At 39.4% G+C, this 23,075-nt stretch overlaps 1 protein-coding gene across 5 annotated transcripts in view; it reads left to right on the top strand.

The window, feature by feature from the left end:
• Positions 1-23,075, top strand: part of slc12a5a (solute carrier family 12 member 5a) — a 175,434-nt gene that overhangs the window by 106,997 nt on the left and 45,362 nt on the right. For all 5 annotated transcript variants that reach the window (XM_087840965.1, XM_035904660.2, XM_087840968.1 and 2 more), the window contains exons 2-3: positions 11,729-11,829; positions 12,358-12,495. In XM_087840965.1, the coding sequence (XP_087697091.1) occupies positions 11,729-11,829; positions 12,358-12,495 (239 nt within the window). The remainder of the gene's footprint in view (positions 1-11,728; positions 11,830-12,357; positions 12,496-23,075) is intronic.

Raw genomic sequence — 23,075 nt, 5'->3', positions numbered from 1 at the left:
TAAACTGGGTCAAAGGTTAAAGCATAGAGGTTTAAGTCACGTTAATTGTGTGAAAACAGTGCCTAAGCAACCCAGGACTATCATATGTAGCCTAATGATTGTTGACTGGGGCAAACTGAAAGTGCTGTATGCCTGAACAGGAGTGTGACAGAGTAGTCTCTATGAGTTTTATGACCCCCGATGTTGTTGCCTTGCAAATAAGCTGAATGTGTGCTGCCATACACCCCATGATTCTTGCTTTATCTGACTTTCAGAGCATGGCAGAGCGCTTCGTTGCTGTTATTTCTGGCTGTGTTACATAATAAGTCTCTCTTTCTGTTTCTTCTCATGTAGCGGTGCGATGATGTGCTGTTGGCAGGCAAATCAGCACCGCAGTACTAATTGTGGTGTATCAGAAATGTATAAAGATGTTTTAGCTCCAGTCTGCTGCTGTCAGGTAGTTGTAAAATATTCTTTTGAAATCTTTAGAAAGTGTTTCCTTTTGCAAAATTGCGACAGCAGCCCTGAGCGGCACCACTGCATTGGCTTGAGTTTTGTTCAGTTGGAGAAGAAGAGCTTAGAGGCCAGCAGAGGCAGACAAACCATCTGGGGTTGTGGAAGTTTTCCCAGAAGCGTGAGCCAAAGTTTCATGCTGTTTGGTTGATTTGAATTATTAAGCAGCCAGCATGATGGTTGCAAACTGCATAAATAAAGACATGTAGACCTAACAAATTAACATTATGCTTAATTTAGGTGTCCTCAGAGGTACAACTTGACCTTACATTATTTATACAATAAGAGAATTTTCTCTTTATTTCAAACATATTTACTTTAGTATTACTTCTATATTTTCCAACAAAATGGATGGAAAATATCATATTTTAGCGATTTCTACATAATTTCTATATTATCGTAATTTGATCGTCTACAGATTTGTAAATTGAGAGTTGTGTGACTCAAAGTGTATTTTCCTTTTCATGTTTCTACTCACCAGATCACAGATATGAGGAAGTATATTCCGACTAATACTTTACCATAAACAATTCTGATTACTTTTTCATCCTTGTCCAGTTTCCCTTTAATTTCATCTTTTACCTCTGAACTCCCTCATTATTATGCTGTCTTCATTTAAACTTTATTTTATTTTTGCCCCAATGTGTTAGGATGCTTTTCTCTGTCTGCAGCCTGTTCTGCTGACTTTGTTATTTCTCTCGAGGACAGAAAGAGTTTTGCAGAAAAGACTTGAGAGGTGAGAAAAAGGGCACAGAAGATAGAAGTGGGATGGAGATACTTGAGAGGAGGCCACAGGGATGCACTATCACACCTGAGAGGAGAGGAGCGGACCAGAGAATGAAATTAATGAGGAGAGGTGCTGAGAGAGGAGAGAAGGACGTGCCCTCCCTCTGTTGTCCTCTGGGCTTTGGATAGATTGCTTCCTCTGACTTGCAAGTGAAGGTGGGGAGGGATGGAGAATGTGGCCACTGCCAGGGGAGGAGTTGGGCATTCAGGTGTTAATTTGCACCCTGATTCACACTTCCAGCATTTCATCAGAGAGCTGCAGATTTGGCAAGATGATAGCCCTGTCACCTTCCATCAGACCTAGCGATCACATAAACTATCCCTGCCATCTACTGTACAAGGCTTTGCTGCAGGCTATTGGATTCCCAACCCACTCTCTCTTCTGTTCTCTCTCTCTCTCTCTCTCTCTCTCTCTCTCATGCTATGACTCAGCCAAGAAAGATACCTCTCTCATCCTGTCTCAGGCTACTGAACCCTCTTGTCCAAAAATGTGCCAAAATGTAATAAAAGTGTGATAGCGCTTGGCTCCAAATCCAGACCTGGCACCAGAGCACCCAGAAGGAAATTATGTTTCCAAGTTAAATTGGTTTCCTGGCATGTGATAAGTTGGGGTGAATTTTTAATCCATGACCTCATGAAAAAATGTCAATCTCCCAGCTGCTATCAAGCCTCCCATCCTACCACATCCTTTTCCCTTTCCACTCCCATCTGCTTGTGCCCCTGTGTCTTTCTTCTGGCTACGCTATGCTTAAAAAAGTAAAAGATAGTAGGTGTGAGACACCTTTGCCCCTCAACCAATTACCTCACCAGGGTGTAATCCTACCCAACCTCAACTCTCCTCCCACTCGATCCTTTTTTTTCATCTCTTTGCTTCATCCCTGTCGCCCAGTGAGGCTCCATCGCTCACCAATTACAGCAGCAATAGGCAGCTAGCTAAAGCTTCTCCCACAGCCATGCAGGAGGCATGCAGTTGACTAATATGACACAAGGTGTTCTTCCATAACCAGTCTACCACCTGAGGAAGTCGGACAGCCAGGCTCCACCCGGGACTCAGTGTGGCTGGCTTTACATGACTAGTCATTTAGTGCGCCCCATACCAGGTGAACCCTGACTGATACTTTTCTTTTCAAGTAAACAAACTTAACAGCTCATGGACAAGAAAAGAAGTTAATGAACAGCAACAGAAGGTTTTAGTTCAGAACTTAAAACACTCACACAAGAGTAAACTTAAATGGGTAATTAAAACTTTAGTGTGGAGTACACTTATGTTTGTTTTTCTTCTCTGAATATAGAGAAAATGGCAATAAATGTAGATTGAATAATTAGCTGTGACTTTTGGCTAAAGGACTTTACAGCTACTGTGCTTGGTTCCCACTTCATGCTACTTAAAGGCTCAAAAATGGAAAACCATAATGCTTTTGTCCTGACAAAACGCGATGTCCGACAGAACTGTCGTGGCAATGTTTAAACCCACAAATCTATTATCTAAATGGATTTCACACTGTAGAAGTGACTGCCTTTGTGCCTGCCAGCTTTCCATTTCCTGCTATCTGATGTATAGAAATTCAAGACACTTCAACAAGGGTCCTGAAATGTTTTGTAATCTGTGTTTTTGTGTCAAATGGGAGAAGACTCTTATCTGTTTAATATTAAGGCCTGAGATTATTGAGCGCTATGCTATGATAATGAGAAGACAGAAGCAGAAGAATAAATTGAATTCTGTCACTGAACGATAAAATTTTTGTGAAAGTAGCATTAAGTAAGATTTACAGTGTAAAAAATAGTTTCATTCGGCATTTTCTCTGCATCATTTCACAGTTGAGTCTGGCAATTGTCACCTCCCGGCAACATCTGCGTATCCTCCTCTTGTCAAGATATCCCTTTCGTCGACCAGTCGTTGCAGAGATTAGCAAGTAAAGAAGGCAGGGAAGGCTTAGTTGCATTTGACTGTCAGTCTCCTCCTGTGTACAATCACCTCCTTTGCATGATGCCAGATAAAGAAGGTTCTTTAGGGAAGGCATTGCAGGGGCCTGCCATTTAACAAAATTAATCCTGACGTGCACAGCTACGGGGGAAGAAGCAGCAGCGGGGGGAAATTGGACTAGATTCACCCATTCATCATCAGACATCGACAGAGACATGCGCAAGAGGCCCGGTCAACACGCTAAAAGCTGCTATACGCTCTCATGTACATGCTCAGGCATCCTCCTGCCTGTCTACGCTCGTAGCCAATCAGCTACCATCGGTTTAGGAGCCAATCAGGAGCGAGGATCTCTACTGGAGATGTTGAGGGGCTGAAAAGAAGTGACTGTGTCAAAGTCGTACCCTGTGAGGCAGTGCTGCATTAAAATTCATACAGAGCTGAGGCACCAGACTGAATACTGATCAGGGTCCTGTCCTGCAGCACAGTGAAGAAACAGAGTAATTTTACTGTAGATTTCCACAGTTGTGTTCCTTACATGCATATGACCATAAAATGCATCACAGAGGAGCGAAGCAGCAGGAAGAGAGAAGAATAAAGGCACCGAGGGGAGAGTGGGAGACACAGAGAAAATACAGAGCATGAGATCCAGTTATACAAGGCTGGTGTGTCTCTGATGTGGTGCTGGAGTCATGATCGGAGGGAGGAGAGTGAGAGAATATCTATTTATGACAGTGTGTGTGGGCAAATGTGGTCATGTACCCATATGCTGTTGCTATTTATTCGTATGTACATTATGTTTGCACTCATGAAAATGTCTAATGCATTTGTAAATGCAGTTTTTTGTTTTTTTAAAAAAAGGTGTCTTGGTGATTCTCCCTGCCATCTCTGCAGTGGGAAAAGGAGACAATCAATAATTACATTGTGACCTGGCAAGCGTGCTATTTGCAAATAAGTGCCTGTTGGGATTTAAATAAATTAATCAATCAGCCCGTGTAAAGGTCTTTAACTGTTTTAAGTATTATAATCTTTTGTCATATTTCATCCATATGAATTTAAATCCTGTTATCATGTTAAAAATTAGTAGTAAAAATTAGTGATTCCATGAAAATGATTAAATTTAGCAAAATGGGATCATCCTGTTTTTTCATAGCGGGATACGAAATAAATAAATAAATAAATAAATAATAAAATTGTTTATTTAATTATTTATTATTATTATTATTATTATTATTATTATTATTATTTATTAAATTAAATTAAATTAAATTAAATTAAATTAAATTAAACAAAGGCAGGAGCAGTTTAATAAGTGAGTTAAATGGTTAGGTCCAATTATGTATGGGTGTATCAGACCAAAAAAATCAAAATCTCAAAATCTGAGTATGTAAACTTCATTTTACTGTCTCCTAGTAAAGAAACGCCCACAGCAGCAGAAACACTAGTTTGGGGCAGCGGTTAAACAGGCGACTGGAGTGCAATGACCCGGGATAGAGACCGACCTGCAGCCGTCTGCTTTGTGTCTTCCTCTGCTCTTTCTCTTATGTCTATCTTCACTACTACACTGTAAATGAAGGCAAAAAAACCCCAAAATACCAGTTGGTTCAACAAAAATATTAACTGAAAACTTTATCTCAATACAAAACTTGCACTTACATGTTGGATAAATTATAAATATTTGGATATATTAATATGTAAAGAAAATGTTAAAAAGGCAAGGCTGACAGAAGCATGAATAGATTCGCTTTGGTTTAGCGTGCCTCTGCTTTATGCTAAAAACTGCTTTAAGCCTTTTTGGGTCATTTTTAGACAAACTTGTAATTTTCATACAGAATTGCACATGGGTGTGTTTGGGTACATGTTAAATCGCTGTCAATCCTGATTTGACTGGAATTTAGATTAAAGTGACCTTAATCCTTCACCTGACTCCACCCAGTATCCACCAGCTCTGTCAGCAAGCAAGAGAGAGAGAGACATATCGCTGACTGCCAGACACGAATTAATGCCTTACTGTAGTGACATTCAGAGAAGACAAGAGAATCAGTGAGTGAACTCATGACCCGCTTGGATTTGGCGAACCACCAAGGAACAATAGCAGGGAACCCAGCCAGAAAATCCAACTCATCTTTCCTTTTTTTCCCTCTTTTTTTTTTAATTGGTTGTTTCCAACCGACTAATTCCATTTGAATCCTTCACTCTTCCACTGGATGAAGCGTTTCACTCTGGATGCAAATTAAATGTCTGTGCAAGCACATGTACTCACTGTTTATTCTGCTGTGAGTCAGATTGACTGCCAAAAAGATGGTCTATGTTTACTTTCATACATGCAGTAGCTGTGAATACGTTTTTGGATGTGTGTAAAAAGCCTCATTTTTCAACAGCACCGGGGTAGTGTGTATCCTTATTCTCACATATAATGGCTGCAGTCCAGCCCAGACTAAGATTAATTTGAGATGCTGCTCTTCTGCTGCTGTACAACAGTAGTTAGTGCATATGCTTGGCTTAGACCCCACTATCACATATACACACACTTGCCCATTCAGATGCACACACCAATTCAACAAGTGGTCCCAGAGCCTCTGTTGAGTCAGCTCCTCCAGAATCAACATCCAGCTCTTTGGCTTTTCCCCCTGACGTTGGTCCTCAGAGAGAAAGAGCAGTATGGCAGCTTAACACAGAGCAGTTAGAGAGAGGGAGAACAACATGCACTCTAAGTGAGCGAGAGAGGGAGTAGCCACTGTGACTGTCGCCACCTCAACACCATACAAGGAGGATCAATAAAGCAAAGTCAAATAGCGCTCACTGAGCAGTCCTCTGTGGCTCTGTTCAAAGATCTGTTGGAGAATTGTATTGTCCGAACCAGAGCAGTGGACCAGACTTCCACTCATTTGCACCAAGTTATATTTACACTCAAACAGTAGAACTTCTCTGTGCGTAGCTCATCCTGGCAGACAATAGAAAACAGAGAGTCCTTATTGAATATAAACCAGGGGGATGGTGCTCTCATATTGCAATGCAAGTGGTGAAGTCTGTCTCCGACGGTAAATGTGTAAACAAATCTCTAATGGACTGGATTAACCTTGATAATCTATTCATTCCAGTGTCTCACCTGCTGACCTGCCTGCTTTTGTAACTGATTATTGATCAGGCAAAACAAAGCATTTGTGAATATCTATTAGGGCATGAAAGTAGTCGTCTAATACTCTATATCCACAAATGATGAAAATCATCAGTTCTCAATTAAACATCAAAAATGTAAGTAAACAAAAAATGCTCAGCAATATTTTCCAGAGCTTGCTATTTCGACCAACACCGTAAGACCTGAAATTATTTTCCGATAAATTAAATAAATTATATATATAAAAAAAAAATCAAGAAATGCTTTCTATAAAGTCAATAATTCTTCAATAGTCTGTCATGATCAGAATTTGAGTGAAACTATTGTCCCTGAATTTGGCAATGCCCAAAATGACTTAATGAAGAGGCTATGTAATGTACAGCAACCTGAAGATAGTGGCCTTCTTCATAATGTTGTTTTGAAATTGCTACGAACATGTAAAACAATTCTGTTAAAAAATAAATCGCATTGATGGTCATATTAGTAAATAAGGTATGAGTCTGCTATGGTAACAAATAAGAAAATAAGAGGAAAGAAATCTATAAGAAAAGTACATAAAAGAAGGTTCAGTGTTTTTATTTTGCAGAGGATTTAGAGTGTGATCACATGTTCTGAGAGCAAAAGACTCTGGATTTTGACCACAGATAAGGAAAGACTTTGATAGTGAGAGCCATTGTTGAACAGATCCCATCAGACTGAGGAAGGATAAGCTGCTTGGGGATGCGGTCAGACCAAAACTCTTTTGGGAACTGTCATTCTTCCCAAAAAATAGTTTCCATCATTCTTTTGATGATGGCGTTTTAATTATTAGACGATGAGGAGAAATGAGCCATGTAGAGATAAATGATACGTTAGAAGAGCTGTTATGGGTACATTAGCCCACAGATGTACAACTGTGTGTGTGTGGTGTGTGTGTGTGTTTTTCCCCTTTTTTTTGTTTGAGTTTTTTGGTGTGTATGTGCTTTAAGCCGTCAGAGTCACTTCCTTACTATTATCTATAATAAAGAGCTCTTAAAATTTGATTTCTGAGACTTACCCTCATCATTTTTCCGTTATCCACAGGAGTAAGTTTGTATAATGATAATTTATAGTTCTGAGAAGAAAACGGAAGGATTGTGTCGTGTGGTTTACATCAGAAAATGGAACAGAGACGTTAAGTCACGCTCCCATCACCTGGCTGCAGCTGTTTGACTCATGATTCACCATCGCTCTTTCATTCCTCATCTGACAAGTACCATTTGATCATACTGACTCAGAGCGGCATTATAAACCAGACTGTATTTGCAGCTTCCCTTTCCAATGTCAATTGTCTCATTTCTGGTATTGTTTATATCAGAATGCCAGTGAAGGTTCAGTGATTATAGGAATTAGTTCTTTGAAATCAAAATCTGTCTTTGCAAATAGCATAAGCACAAACTGCATATATGTAAGACTGGAAAAATTACAATTTAACATAACAGACAGTGTCCCATTTACAAACGTACACTGTGCATCCAAACTTTCATAATCATCATATTGGGGTTTTTCCTGCAAAGATACATTTTGGGTACCTCTAGATGAGTTTTACTCCAAGTCAGATAAAAACATAGTAATTTCTTAACTCACTGTATTGATTTGGTTTCTGTTTAATGAAGCAAAATATACATTTAATTTTTTAAAACCCGATTATCAGGAATAAATGGAACTACAGATTTCTGTCAATAAAAAAGCAAGACATGCCTTTACAGTATGCATACAGTTACCTACAATAAATATAGATACATTAATATAAAAATGTAAAGAAAAAAAACCACTTGTCATGTCTATCAGCAAGGAGGATGAGGAGATTTAGACAAACATAAAGCTGTTTAAGGGAAAATGAAAGAGAGAAGATCTGTTTTAGTAAAATATCCCTTGGATGGAGAAAATTCACATTTGATTCACATTTGTGTCCAGTACCGGTATTTGTTGCCCTCGTTCAAACTGGAAGTTGCAAAATACAAAAAACCTCTTTCCAGTTCAGATATGGTGTGAGCACCATTTAAAGCCATCACATCAGTTATTTACTGTCTATATTGTGCAGTGGATTGTGGAGAAATTTCTGGCTCTAATTTTAAGATCTTTTTTTAATGATGAAAAAAATGGAAAAAGTAGCAAATGAATGTACTGTAAAAGCCAAAAGTGTTTCAGCTCTAAATCAAATTTGAATAGAAAACAGAAGCATGGCAGGCACGTTAGCATGAGCAAAGGTAGTTGCCGCAGGCAGAGGAGGTTTATAAAATATGTTATCTGAACTGTGACATCATTATGAGGTTGCCAGTTGATGATGTTGCCTAGCAACAGAGAGAAGTCCCCCAACGTCAAACTCAATACTGCACTTACCCAGCAACATACCAAGCAAGTTTGATGTTGAGATGGGCGACGAACAGACAGATTCATCCGTGTATTAGTCAGACTGTGTATTGTGTATATGTGTGTTTGTAGATGTTTGTCTAATCTCTGCTGGGCACAAGAAGGCTCGTTTTGTTTTATCTCAAGCGAGGCACAACGCTGTATCATCCTGATTCGCTCTGACAAAGTGAAAATAAACCAACTAAATAATCCACATGCTCTGAAAACCCTCTGTTAGATGCTCCGGCCTCCTTTTAACCATAGTGTATGTTTTAACCTGGAGGTCAAAGTGAGCTGAACCTTTAGTGCTGCAGAAGCTTTTACATTTTGCAGCAGCAGACGTGAGCGTCCGTCTCCCTTTCTCTCTCTGCGGGTTCCCATTTCAGATTTGGCTGCCTCGTCTTTGTCCTGTCTGATCCTGTATCGCTCTCTCCTTGTCACTGTTTACTCTCGCCCCATCCATCTGTGTCTCTCTTCATCTTCTCATCAGTACTCTTATTCTCTCACTTTCCATCTCTTTGTGTTAACCTCCCTGTGCTCTTTTTATGCTCCGAATCTTCATGCATGGCCCCTTTTCTCAGTGTCCCTGTCTAGTGCTCCATCTCTGTTAGAACAGTGTGCCGGCTGTTAGCGGTGCCCCAACGTCATGGCACATGGCTGCGGCATCTTGGCTATAAATAACTCGGTCTCGCAGTCCAAGACAGGACCGAGAGCCAGAGGGAGCGCAATCTGCTGTCTCCCTCAAGAGATGCTCGAAGGGGAAGGCGCAAATGAGATGGCTCACTCTGCACTACCTTCCCCACTCAGACCTTCATTGTACTTTATGTATAAAATGGTTGTGAATGCAATTATTTTTCTAGAGAAGTGCAAGTTTCTGGTGACCAAGCATTTCAAATACGTAGCCGAAACAAAGGTTAGAGCAATAAATATCAATGCATAATGTAAACAGACACCTTGAATTTTCATGAAGATGTAGGATGGTGCTAACTGTGCTAACACCATTACAAGTAACCGTCTGGAAGGTTTATCCCTTTTTTTTTTGCTGCGTGTTTCCTTCAGAAAGAAAATGTCACTCTGCAGTGTTGGTGACATTCAAAGGTTTGATTGATGACTGCAATATATCAGTCTTTCACACATCTCTGTCGAGTAGCTGTGTTTGGATTGATTTACGGGTTCACACAGGATTTTAGTAACTTTCATTTCATTTGAATACTAGAAGAAGAGTGGTGCATTGTAGCGAGCGACACTGATAAGAATTAATTGACGCCTGTGCCCATCTTTATGCAAGTCCCGTCTTTATTGATCCCTTTATTGAGTCCTGATCAATGTCCTGTATACACGAAGAAAGTTTGTATATATGTGTAACTGTGTGTGTATTTACTTATATGTGTGTGCACATCAGTCTGAAGAGTCAATTGGTGTGACTCTGCTTACTGCAATAAAGTCCTTATGTCTGGTCCATTTTGCAGCAGTAAAGATTACTTGTCACCAGACCAAGACGTTCCTGTTCCCCGTCTGTCTTGATCCACTGGAAGTTTTTTTTTTTTTAATTTTTATGATGGTTACCACAGTGCACACTGTATTGTTGCTGACTATGTCCATCCCTTTATGGCCCCTGTATTATATGGCTCCTTTTACAGAGATAAAAGCCACAAAAAATAATAACACAATTAAAAAACTATATCAATAGTGAAGCATCTTAAAACAGAATAAAAATAGATTTAAAAAACCCAAATAACAAAAGACTGACTGTACATTGTACAGATTTTCCGATGGCTGCTTCCAGCAAGCTCAGACCATCTGAAACTGGTTTCCCTAACATAACAATGAGTTCACTGCACCTTTGGGATGCTGCAAATCTCCTGTTCATATCTCCATGATACGAACAGGAGATTCATATCATGGATGCGCAGCTGACAAACCTGCAACTGCTCAGTGATATTATCATGTCAGTATAGACCAAAATATCTGAAAAATGTTTTCAGCACCTTGTACAATCAATAATATTAAGAATTTTGGCAGGTCTGAAGGTAAAAGTGGGTCTTAAGCTTATAATAGCAAGGTGTAGCTACTAAAGTGTCCACTGTATCTATTGTGAAGACACAATCAAGGTGTTAAAATTGTATGCACAGAAAATAGTATTTCTTCTATCAGTTCCCTATCATACAATGAACAGTCAGTTGAAATTATACCCAGTAAAGTTTTGTCATAAACATAATTATGACAAAAAGATTTTGGTCCTTAAAATAAAATCTTGCTCCTTTGAGGAGATGTCAAGAAAGTGTTTTATAGGAGGCAGTTGCTCACGGTTATAAAGGGAAAAATAGATTGAACACTGCCTGAGGTGTACTGAATTTTCAAATGTCAATTAGAAATCAATGAACTTCTTGATCTCAGATAATGAGAATCAATGAATGTGCAAAGAGCTGGATGCTTCCCTCTCACTACACGTTGTTTCGAGGATTTGTTTATTCTGGCCCTATTTCTGGGCCTGTGAACTCGCAGACAGATGCTTTTCGATAGAGTCATGTTGCCTTCAGCGAGCTGTCACTATCAGGCTGATTCTACAAGTCAGGGTTTTTTTTGTTCAGGGTAAGAAAAGCTGCCGGGTTGTAGACCATTTTTTTGTGATGTTGTTTTTCAGTGAGGTGAAAAAACTGATTGACACGCCCAGGTTGTCTTCTTCCTATGGCCATATGGAATACATAGCACTTCACATATTGTCAATACACAGTCCATTAGGTATGCTTCTCTTGCTCAGCATTTCTGACTGCTTCAAGGAGATGGCAAGCTTTCCTTATCAGACATCCTCTGCTTTGAGCATTCTGTGTGTTTTTTCTTTATTTTAACGATAAAAAAGTATTTATTCCAAAAGTCTACCTATTTTTAAAAGTTGTTACTTTTAGTTGTTGCAAAAAGGGTTCCTTTGACATCAGGAATCTTTTGTCTGACTTGTGCATTATCCTCTCCCCTAACGTGCTCTTTGTCCTCTGCTTTATTTCAGACCACTCTAAAAGTAGATGTGTGTTTGTTTCTTCCAGGAGACAGTAACCCCAAGGAAAGCAGCCCCTTCATCAACAGCAGTGATGCTGCCACAGAGAAGACTCAGCAATATGACGGCAAGAACATGGCCTTGTTTGAGGTATAATGCAATACTCTGCATACACACACATACATACGCACATGCACACATTGATTTTGTTAACACGCATAATCAGGTGCGATGGTAAGAAGCGGGATACACTCGTTTTCACAATTCAGTGATTGAATAGGGGCTCTGACATCGATTAATGAGGGTAATTACTGTGTGAAGGGCATGTGGGAACCTCAGGTTAAAGCAAGAAAATCTCAGAGTGGTGCAGGATTGAACCTCAATAAGGCAATTTGCCTCCGCTCTGCACAGATGTATTTACAATGTCTTCTCAGTGGGATTTCTAGATTGAACAGGAAAAGGGGGTTTATGGTGTGCACACTTGTTTTTGTTTTAAATGAGCTGAAATCCACAAAAGAGGTTAGCAAGTAGATTAAATGGCTTCTTATCTGCAATGATCTATGGAAACAGCCACTAAGTGATTGGTCATTTTATAGAGTTCACTTGTTTGACTGAGATTGTTAATAATATTGGCTAAAATGCTGATTGCAAACTTCCTGTCTGCTTGTTTTTCTGCAGGAGGAGATGGACACCAGCCCCATGGTGTCATCTCTTCTCAGTAGCCTGGCCAACTATTCTAACCTGCCTCAAGGTAGCAAGGAGCATGAGGAGGCTGAAAACAATGAGGCCGAGTCATCACGCAAGAAACCTGTTAAGGTATTTATCTTAAAAAATATATGCACTGAAACATACAACAGAAGTACCAAAGGTCAACTACTCTAAGAGAGTACCATTCATTTAATTTTCATGGAAAGCTCAAATGTACCCCTGTTAGAGGATCAGCGTTTGGAAGAAGTAGATGAAGAATATTAACAGAATTTGTTAATTTGTTGATAAGAGTACTATATTTAGTTGTATCTTTAGTTTGCATCTGCCTACGTAGCTTATCAAGTAGAAGTTACTCAGCCTGAAAGGCACTGTGAGAGCAGCACCGTTACATCAGCTAAGTTAACAATGCTTAGCTAATGTTAATGAGGGGAAGCAATGGTCACAGAATAAACCAACTCGGGCAACCAATTGTAGCATTATTGTGAAATATATGTCTGTGAAGGCTCTCAGTCATCCACGTCATCGTAGTCTAAGGAGCTTGGAAAGAAAAGCGCCTGGACTGTACAGTGTAGGGAGGAATGCCCAGACCTCTACATTGGAGAGACCAAACAGACACTTCACAAGCGCATGGCACAACATAGAAGAGTCACCTCCACGGGACAAGACTCAGCAGTTCATCTGCATCTAAAGGACAAAGGTCACTCTTTTGAGGATGCCAATGTTCACATTTTGGACAGAGAGGACAGATGGTTTGAAAGAGGAGTGAAAGAAGCCATTTATGTCCACTGTGAGCGACCATCTTTGAACAGAGGCGGTGGTTTACGACACCAACTGTCTGCCATCTATAATCCAGTTTTGAGTTCCCTCCCCAGACGCCTTAACGCCCACTCACATCCTGGGCCATCTGACCTCAGGAAATCACATGATAGGGTGGGGCCAGGTTTCACAATGAGCTCACCTGAAACCCTGGTTGATTGTGACCCACACCCGTTTTCACACCTTGGCTCATGTGATTAGGTAGAGGATCACCAGGGGGTCCTTTGTCCCTCTTTGGGGGGAAAACTCCCACTGGGTTTAAATCTGGGACTCTCCACCATTTGACCTTAGAACTGAAGAAGCTTCTCGGATGAGAGGTGAAACGTCTTCAAGCAACTTAAACAAGTCCAGACACTTTTCTTTCCAAGCTCCTTAGATTGTGAAATATAAGCATGTACCAAGGTTAGCCACACTTTCACAAAGTCAGCATTACATACAAACAGTAATTAGGGGCCAGTCCCTGCTATCGTCGATCCAACTACCCTTGCTGCTGTCTTTGGCACTGAAAAATGGTGGAACACACAAATTGGTCACTGGATTGGTCTATACAACACGCTAACCTATACAGTATGGTAAGTGCAAATGCACGGGAAAACAAGGTTATCTCCGTGATGCAAAAGGTCATAGAAATGTTGTCATGAGCACAACACGAGAAAAATTGTATCTGTGTTTTATTTAAGAAGATATATTCATCAGAGACACCTTTTTAAGTTGCTATAAGTGTTTCAGTTCATAATCAGTGTATTTGTATTCTTAGTTGTATTGTTATATTATATTTTTGTGTATTTTCTCTTGCATATTTTGACCATTTTTTGCCGCAAAAGGCGATTATTGCGTCAACGTGTGACTCCGACAGAAGCAAACACTAAATGGTAAAATGTGGATTCATATCGACTGTGTTATAACTGAGCTGCTCCATTAAAAGTGCTTTATCTGGAAAAAGCTGGATGTAATGTGAATGTGCTGCAGCGAGTGTAAAAAACTAAAACTGCGTTATAAGATCAAGACTAGTGCATAGTAATGTTTATAACTCCTGATGTGTTTATCTGTTCTTTAAAGACTATAAAGAATATATTTAAAATGCTTAAAAGAACATAAATGTTCAGATATATTCGTGTGCTGCATCTTATTAGTTAAATGTTACAGCAATAACAGTGTACTCCAACGCAGAGTAATGATCTTACTGGCTGCAGTATAAAAACTAATGTTGAAATGATAGTGTAAGCTGTCTTCAAAAAATAGGCCAGGTTTTTGGTTATGAAAAATTATTTCTTCTTAAACAAATTACTAAAATTAACTTCCACTGACTTAACTCCCCGCTCAGTATGATGCAATGTGCACAGATAAATCTTTTGCCTGTGGATTTACATTTGCAGCAGTAGAATTATTTATGGCTCTTCCTGGTTGAATAACTCTTTCAACCAGAAAGGACCATGTTCCTGTTGCCAGTGGATGGTCATTAAGTGTTACCAAATATAGAGCTGTAATTTACATAAGATCAAATAATGTTTCCCCAACAGCACAGTTTTAAATTGTTTTGTTAACGCAGTCACTGGAGAGCCTGAATATCTCCACCAGTTTAGGACTTGCCAATCATTTTCTGTTGATATTATAAATCCCCGGTTCATGTTATGGGTTTGCAGCTTAAATGCCACTCACTAATGAGTTCCTTCCATATCATCCCATGATATTTTCTGCCGTTGGTGTCGAGATGCCAGCAGGAAGTGGTTTACTTTTCTGGCTTTTTCTCAGCACTTGATGGACAGACTGCTGCATTATTAATCCTGTGGGAAATTATGGTGTTAGGTATGCAGTGACAAGCAAAGCTGAAACTCAATGACAAATGATAATTTGTGAAGGAGCTCATGCCAAATTAGGACAACAGACTGATGGAAAGTGACACGTGTTAAGATATTACACACCAACTTTTGAAAGTTTCTGACTTCAGAGTTAACCCACATGAGATAAAACACACATTTAAAAAGTGAGACGCTACATCAGTGACAGTTTGACAGCTTTTCAATGACCTTTGACACTGTCTGTCTTCTCGTGTGTCCAATCAGCCTATCTCTCCCTACCCTTATATATTTGCTTCTATCCACTTCTTGTCTTCCTTCCTGTCCTGTTTCTCTGTCACTCAGGTATTTATTTTTCTTTTTAACCTTGAGAAAGATCAGTGATGATGACATGAGATGCCAGTTCACCTACTATATCCAATTCAGTATGTTCTTTTCCTGCTGTGGCTCCAGATGATTCCAGCATCTAGGTATAGAGCAGATCTGGGAAAAAGATTTTAAATCAACGGGAGGGATAAGTCTAAGAAGAGTAATACATTTGTTTCTTTATTCATGCTTGTGTTCAATAATCTGACACCAGATTGAAATAGTTACTGTGTTACCAATCGGTGACCCCTAGCAACCACTGGTCACCTGGAAAAAATGTGTATTCCCTGACTGGTTGGTGAGTGATTACTGGAAGTTGCTGGGTGAAATTGGTCGTAAAGAAGTATACAGTGCTACACTAAAAACCTCCTTGTAATTCTTTGGCTCATTAGCACATTACTACAGTCACGCATCATTTGCATGGAAAATGCTGATTTGTCTATAGACACTTCCCAGCTGCTCACCGACTTGTAGTGAAACAGAGAACACAGAAGCAAAAGATGTGTTATTAAGCTGCAACAAACATGTTTCAAAATGCACAACTTTTATTTTTGAATTCAAATTTGTCTAGAGATAGCCAGCAACCACTCCCCAACCGGTTGGAGAACAAATCATTTCCTCACGTTTTGAGCTCAGTGTCTTCACCATCATATTTGTGGCAGCCATTTATGTCCCTTTAAAGTTTTCTTGCTTTTTTTACGTTTTAACAGCTCCATTAAACTTAAATGTATACTGTATTCTATTTATTCAGTGCCGAAAAACCTTCAGAACATTCCCAGCAGCCCCGCTTGCACTTTTTGTTTAGTGTTAGTAACCTATTTTAACATGCTAACTAAACTCATGTGGTAAACATGGTAAGCATTGCATCAAGTAAAGATCAGCATTTATTCATGTTTACAGTTACACAATGACATTGGAAACAGGTTTGACCCATATGAGCAAAAACATTATGATATAACAGTTTTCTTCAAGTGTTATCCTACCATGCAGGCAATTTTATTTTATTTGCACAGGTTATGAGATCTGAGGCTTCTGCCTTCAGCTTTTTTACAGTTTAAATCACATTTAGACATCAACAGCAGCCTTTACTTCCAAACACAATTTCAGAGTGTATTGAGATAAGCCACAGACCTCATTGTGGACAGTTTTCACTGGGACTGCTGTCTGCTCACGAAAAACACCCAATAGATCTGTTTACTATCAAGATCAATGGGGGCAATGTTTCTGAAAACAGATGTAATAATAATAATGGATTGGATTTATATAGCGCTTTTCAAGGCACCCAAAGCGCTTTACAATACCACTATTCATTCACTCTCAGATTCACACACTGGTGGAGGCAAGCTAATGGGGCCGAACTATGCTTCTTACTGGTTTCGCTTATCCTGTTGGGAGCAGCTAAGGACAACAACCATGTACACGAGCCTAACATGCCTTCACTCTTGAACTAGTTGACAGTGAGGTATTGCCACTTTGACCCAACTCTCCCAGTTGTTTGAAATGTAAGGTATATTTGTCCAGCTGTCTTTGGCTCAGATATCACTATGGTATAGGGCTAATCTCCCCCCGTCATCCGAACTCCTTCAATACTTGAATTAGTCTCCATGCTACACCAAGCCGCTGGTCCTCCAATCAGTAGCCCATTCCACAGGCAATCTCCCCATCGCTGTGAGAGGCTTTTCATTAAGGCAGCCTGTGGCGCTTTATCGCTCACACAGCGGACTCGACCCTCCCAAAAAAAAATCACCTTCCCTCTCCATTTCTCGCTTCACTCCACCTACCGCTCCCTTTGTCTCCTTTATCATCAGTCCCCCAAGTTAGGATGAGAGTGAGTTGTGGAAGAGAGAGACAGAAGCGGTAGCCTTTTTGTTCAGTGTGAAAACCAAGATTAGAGATTTGGATGGCATGTGACATGAGTGATCAGGCTGGAGGTCACAAAGGTTAAGATGGAAACCAGTCAAAGCTAATCTTCTCTGACTTTACCCATTTACAGTTTTTTGCAGTCACTCTGGTGCATTTCTCAGATCAGAATTGAATTTCAACACCTTCAAATCATCCAGTCACATCATAAAAGCAGGTTTTAAGTTAAGGCTGCTGATTCCTATATTATCAATTATGTGTGTTCTTTTGATCAAAAGCTATTTTGACCATGTAAAATGGTTCATTGGGTTTTCATAATTTGTCAAGAATTTCCTACATGTTTTGTTCGACTTCTCATTTGGAAATACAAAAAGCAATGCAATATTGTTTTACAGCTCTGGATACAAGCACAAAGGGGGAAAACCAGGAATATTATTGAAATGTAAACACCTGTTAGTTACAACTTTAAATGGCAAATCATAACCAGATGAATGTAAAAGATGGTTGTTTTCTGAAGACTCAAGCTAAGGATTTTCACCCTCAGCATGTTTGTGCTTTAAAATCAGATACCAGTGTAGATCTGACTGGGAAACCAAAATGACAGTATATATTCATACACTAGTCACTTGTGAGTCACAGTGTGTATTATGCCTGCCCTAGAGCAAACCTTGGTCTGTGTTCTTATTTAATTACCATAATTTTCAATTTAACCATAATGTTGCATAATGTTATAAAAATGTTTAAAAAACTCATCAGAAAAGATTTTTTCAACCATTATTGATTATGTAATTTTGCAGATCTTAGCAATATATATCTATTAACTAAAGTTAATTCACATTAATTAATTTATTAATTAATGTAATTAACTGTTAGTGTTACAACCTGATTTTCAAGTTCCAGATTCCCACCAACTTACAGTAGCAACAGATACCTTTGCACCGCAGCACATGGAGAATCTGGTGATATCTCATCAAGCCTCTGCAGGCAATCTGCTGTGATATATATCATTTTTTTAATGTGTCACAAAGATGTCAACCAGTTACAGTAAAACCAGTAAAACTACAAAGGTGATTTGTGATTCTCCAGCAGAACTGTTGCAGTCGATGCCCCACATGCAGTAATCTGAAAGTCTGCACTGTTTAAATTGTTCTATGCCAGACAGGAAAAAAGAGCAGCCTAGTGCATTTTTAATCATTGTCATCAAAGAGGTTGTTTACATCAGAAAGCATTTCACAGTAGAGTATGCAGTGATATTAACATCACTAAGCTGTTTGACTTTTGTATTTGTAAACAATGGCGTAAGAATTTGTCACAACTTGTCTTGTTACAGGCTTTCGCAGACAATCCATTGTATGCAGCTGTTAGTTCTGATTGTTTAGAGAAAAAAAATCTTATTTGAAAAGCTGCTTTTATGTTTTTGTAAATGTTAAGAATCATTTTCGATATCTTCCAAAGAGACTGACAAAACTTGTACAAGAAGGCAAGGCTTGTTTTTTTTGTATATTGGCAATATCTCACTTTAGGCATTCGATTATTAACATTTGATAAAGCTTTGCTAAAATACTGGGTTCTGGTTTAATATATAATAAACAAATACCACATTTTCTCCTCTGTAAACGTTTAAATGTTACAGCTTAGTTTGGGTGTGAATTTCAGTCTCATGTCCATATCCCCAAATCATGTAAATATAACATTTAATATACTCTTGCTGCAGAATAACGTGAAAAATAATGTGTCTGGGAAGTTATCTGAACATGAACACTTTAATCCTTGGTGTTTATTTTACGTGTGGATTGAATTAGTTACTAACTTAGGGCTCAATAACACAGATCTAGAGACTGGGTAGCAACCACAGATCAAAAAGGAAAAATATATATTCCCCAAGTGGTTGGTGGGTGGTTGCTGGAGGTTGGTAATCAGTCTTTAGGCATATAGCTTGTAGTGTTTCTAGTTGTTAATGTATAGATTTAGTTAGTTTTCAGTATTTTTATATTCTGTTTCTCAAAAAAAAAAAACAAGCAAACAAAAATAAAGATAACTTATCCAGCAGTATTTTCTTAATAGTGCTTTTTGTATGCACAACAGTAAACACAATGCAAACATATGAACCTCTTTTAGTCATGTCATTTTCCAAACGACTACACTTGCCAAGAAGGAACACTTGTCCATCCATATGTACTCTGCTTTTTAGAGTGTAATGTTCCCCTTACATAAATGTTTCCCTTCTGGGTGTTTTATGATCCTTGCTCTGAGCTCTGACCTCACCCCTCCCAACCTCCCTTTCTCATTAGACTGGCATGAGATCAGCGTTCCCATCAGCTGCTTTCTGAAGAATGTATCGTGATTAATGTGAATTCATGTTAGAGCAGCATGCACGTGTTCACAGCGGGGAGAAATAGAAATTTCACAGATACCAGGCTAATAGGCTCAGTAGATGTTTTTGTTCTTCTGAGCCTATTAGCCCGGTATCTGTGAAATTTCAGATTATTATTTATTTTACATGAAATATCAAAAACGTGTTAAAATTTGCATCTTTAAATGACGTGTTTTGTGTAGCAAAAAGTCCCCAAACTTGTTCAGTATGAAAAAAGCAGCAAAATTTAGCATCTGTCATCATCAAATGACTGAAAAATTAAATCAATTTCAGTATATTTTGCCAATTATTTTTCTGCCAGTGAGCTCATGGATTAATTGCCTAATTGTTCCAGCTCTGCGACACTGATAAAAGAGGAAATAAAGATATCATTTCAAGATGTTAAATCTTTCGCAAGATAAATGTCATTTACACCAAATTTGCACAAAATTAATGATTTGACTGAAAGAATTAGGAGAAAAATGATCCAAATGTCATTGCTTAAGTTCTCTTGATTATTGTGCTCATTTGTATCTATCACATGGTAGCTTCGAGTACATTTTCACCTCACGTGTCTGTTTCTGGCATGTCACTCTTGATCTTAATTTGTAAACACAAGGGAGCAGCAGTACATGTGCATTAGTGGAAAAGGAGTCTGTCAGCCTTGAATCTGAGAGTGCGCGTAAACAGCGGTTTCACAGCTGGCTGTAACACATGAGGCTTTGTGGTGGAACCTAGAATATTCTAGTAACACATGTAGATGCTATTTAGAGGTGGTGCGTCTTGATTTCCACAGAGGATATTTTGCTACAGTGTTCAGTGTTTTTAATTTTTTTTTAAAAACACTTTCACACATACAGACACACACACACGTACACAGAAACCCAGCTGACCGCAGAGTGACTGGTTCATCCACAGCCGGTTGGGAAGACTGATGCTCGCTGGTCTCTCCTCTTGCTGTCTGTTTAATAATTCAGCACACCTGAGCAGAAACACATTTGCCCTATCAGCTCCGGTTTGGCCAGCAGAGCGTGCAGATTGCGTTACAAGCTCCCAGTCTGCCTCCCTCTCTGTTGTTACCCCCCTCTCCCCCCCACCTCCCCTGACCTCACTCGCTTCACTTCACGCCTCGGTCTCTGCCAGTAATGAAAATAATGAAACAGTTGTGCGGATCCCCCTCCTCTTCTCCACCCCCTTTTATCTGTCCTTACTCGTTCTTTCGTCTCCTCTTCTCTCTCCTGAATTATACCAAATCAGGTAGAGAAACCACCCATATGTTACACATAATGCACTACTTTAATGTATTATCAAAGTGACAAATTAATCATGAAATAATTATGTGCACTGATACCACTGATTTGCTGCAGGAAGTGGAAACAATTTCACACTCTTGCATTCAATTATATAATTCCACAGTAACACCGGTACATTTCTATCAGCAGCTCTCCACAAACAGGTGTAACACCAACCAGACATTTAAAAGAAAATCCAGACATTTGTACATGCAGTACATATTGGTCCTGCTTGTAAGCATAACAAATTCCTGTAAGAAGTGATTTAAAAGATGTCACTGGTTTTGTCAGCCTAAGCAGCTTGGCAGGTTGTCCTAGACTGTGAAGGCCTGGATGTTTCCCTTCCTCTCAACTCAGTCAGAAGTAGTGTGTACTCCATCTCCTCATACTTCTCTGCCCTCTTTCTCTTTCATTTCCTTTCCCTTCGGGCTATCCAGGGATTTGGAATTGTTTTCACCTTCCCTTTTTAAATCTGCACTTCCCCAAATTCAACATAGAACTGCTAGCCTCAGCAGGGTAAGAGATGTTCAAAGGAAGGTTGAAATAAAACTATGTGAGTAACATAGGAAAAGGAAGGAGGGGGGATATGGATTTATGAAGCATATAACAAATTAAATGCAGTTTTAAAGGAAGATTTATGTTATCTAAAAAATACATGTCCATCAGCTGTCTGGATAAGCTGTTTCGAGTCCCTTCCTCCTGTCTTACGTCTTCCTCTCATTGGCTGGCCTTCTCAAGCTGAAGGTTTTGAACACTATGTGAGCAGGTAATAATTCTGTGCTCACAGACAGAGCTATGCACCCAAGATGACCATATTAAGGATATTCTCTGGTTGTGACATAATACAGATCCAAAAGTAGAAAAAATAAAAAGGAGTTTTGGAAGCACAGCATTTTGTTTTGGTTAATATGAAAACTTATCATTATGATAGTATAGGTAGAAGAAAATCAAGTGGAATCTACGTCAAGGCAACTAAAACCACTTTAAGGCCAAGGAAACCTACTTTAGTATACATTTCATTCACACAATCTGTTGACCTGGCCTTTCATCAAAAACAGCATCTGCTCTTTTTAGGACACAGAGCTGAGGCAAAGAAGAGGTACCAGAGATCCAGTTAATGCTTTTTTTTAAAAGAAAAATCTTCCTTTTCTGCCCTGCACAGATTTTGAAAGAATTAGTTTCTCATGGTTTATGGACAAATGTGAATATTTTCTTGTTTGGAGTTAAGATGGTCTTTAAATTAAGAACAGCATATTTCTGGCTGTGAGAAGTCTTTCTTTTTTTTATAAATCTACAAAATGATGCATAGTTGGTGTATAGTTATGTGAGAAAAATGCTTGTGATGGATGTGAAGCTGAAAAGATGGCCAGAGACCGAGATTCAGTCTGGTGATAGACTTGTGTTAAGTGGTAGGGCAGCAGGAGGCAGTGAATCTGAAGTAGGTGCCACAGCAGATGTATTGAAAGGTCCTGTTGTGCATCTAGCACACCTGAGCCATCCATGTGGTGCGTTGACTGCACTTCCCAGGGGATCGGTGGGCAGCTGTTTCTTCCTCTTTCAGTGGTGCCTCGCTGGCCCTACCTGTGGCTCTGCAGCAGTCCGTGTTCCCTTTGCTCTTGGTGGCTCATTCTCCAGGGAAATCACACTGCTGGCTCATGGCCCATTAAGCAGACACTCCTGTGTGTATGTGGGCATGTGCATTTATCAGGGCAGATGCTGGTCAGACTTGCATTCCCCATCCACAAAATGAAGTAATGAAACACCAACTGAATGAAAATTGAAAAGCAGTACTTTCAGTAAATGCCCTGACTTGTCTCCCAAGAGGGTCATTGATTCAACGCATGTACAAGCATTCAATCTGTTTTAGGCTGTTTTTCAATATAAAGTCATTACAAGCATTCATTAATTTACCCCATTTCTGTTTTGTTGCTGGCTGTTTAACAAATCCATAGAAGTGTTTTATCTTGTTTAGGACTCTGTTTAGGCCCCCACACCCCCAATCCAGTATCTGTTTTCTGTGTCTGTACATCTTATATAACAACAGGATTTCTAGCAGACAGACAGTTTTTTTTTCCCAAAGCCTCCCTATTGTCAAAGCTGGATTATAATTTATCACTCAGCCATGAGCTACCACAGACACTCACGCAGCGGTCCAACACTGAAGGTCTGCTTGATTGTGGTTCTCCATTGTGTGGGAGAACAGGC

The sequence above is a fragment of the Neolamprologus brichardi genome, chromosome 5 (genome assembly GCF_056152115.1).
Source record: "Neolamprologus brichardi isolate AB-2024 chromosome 5, ASM5615211v1, whole genome shotgun sequence".
In the NCBI taxonomy this organism is placed as follows: Eukaryota; Metazoa; Chordata; class Actinopteri; order Cichliformes; family Cichlidae; genus Neolamprologus; species Neolamprologus brichardi.
Note: the sequence above shows the minus strand (reverse complement) of the source record. Positions and strands in the feature narration are given on the sequence as shown.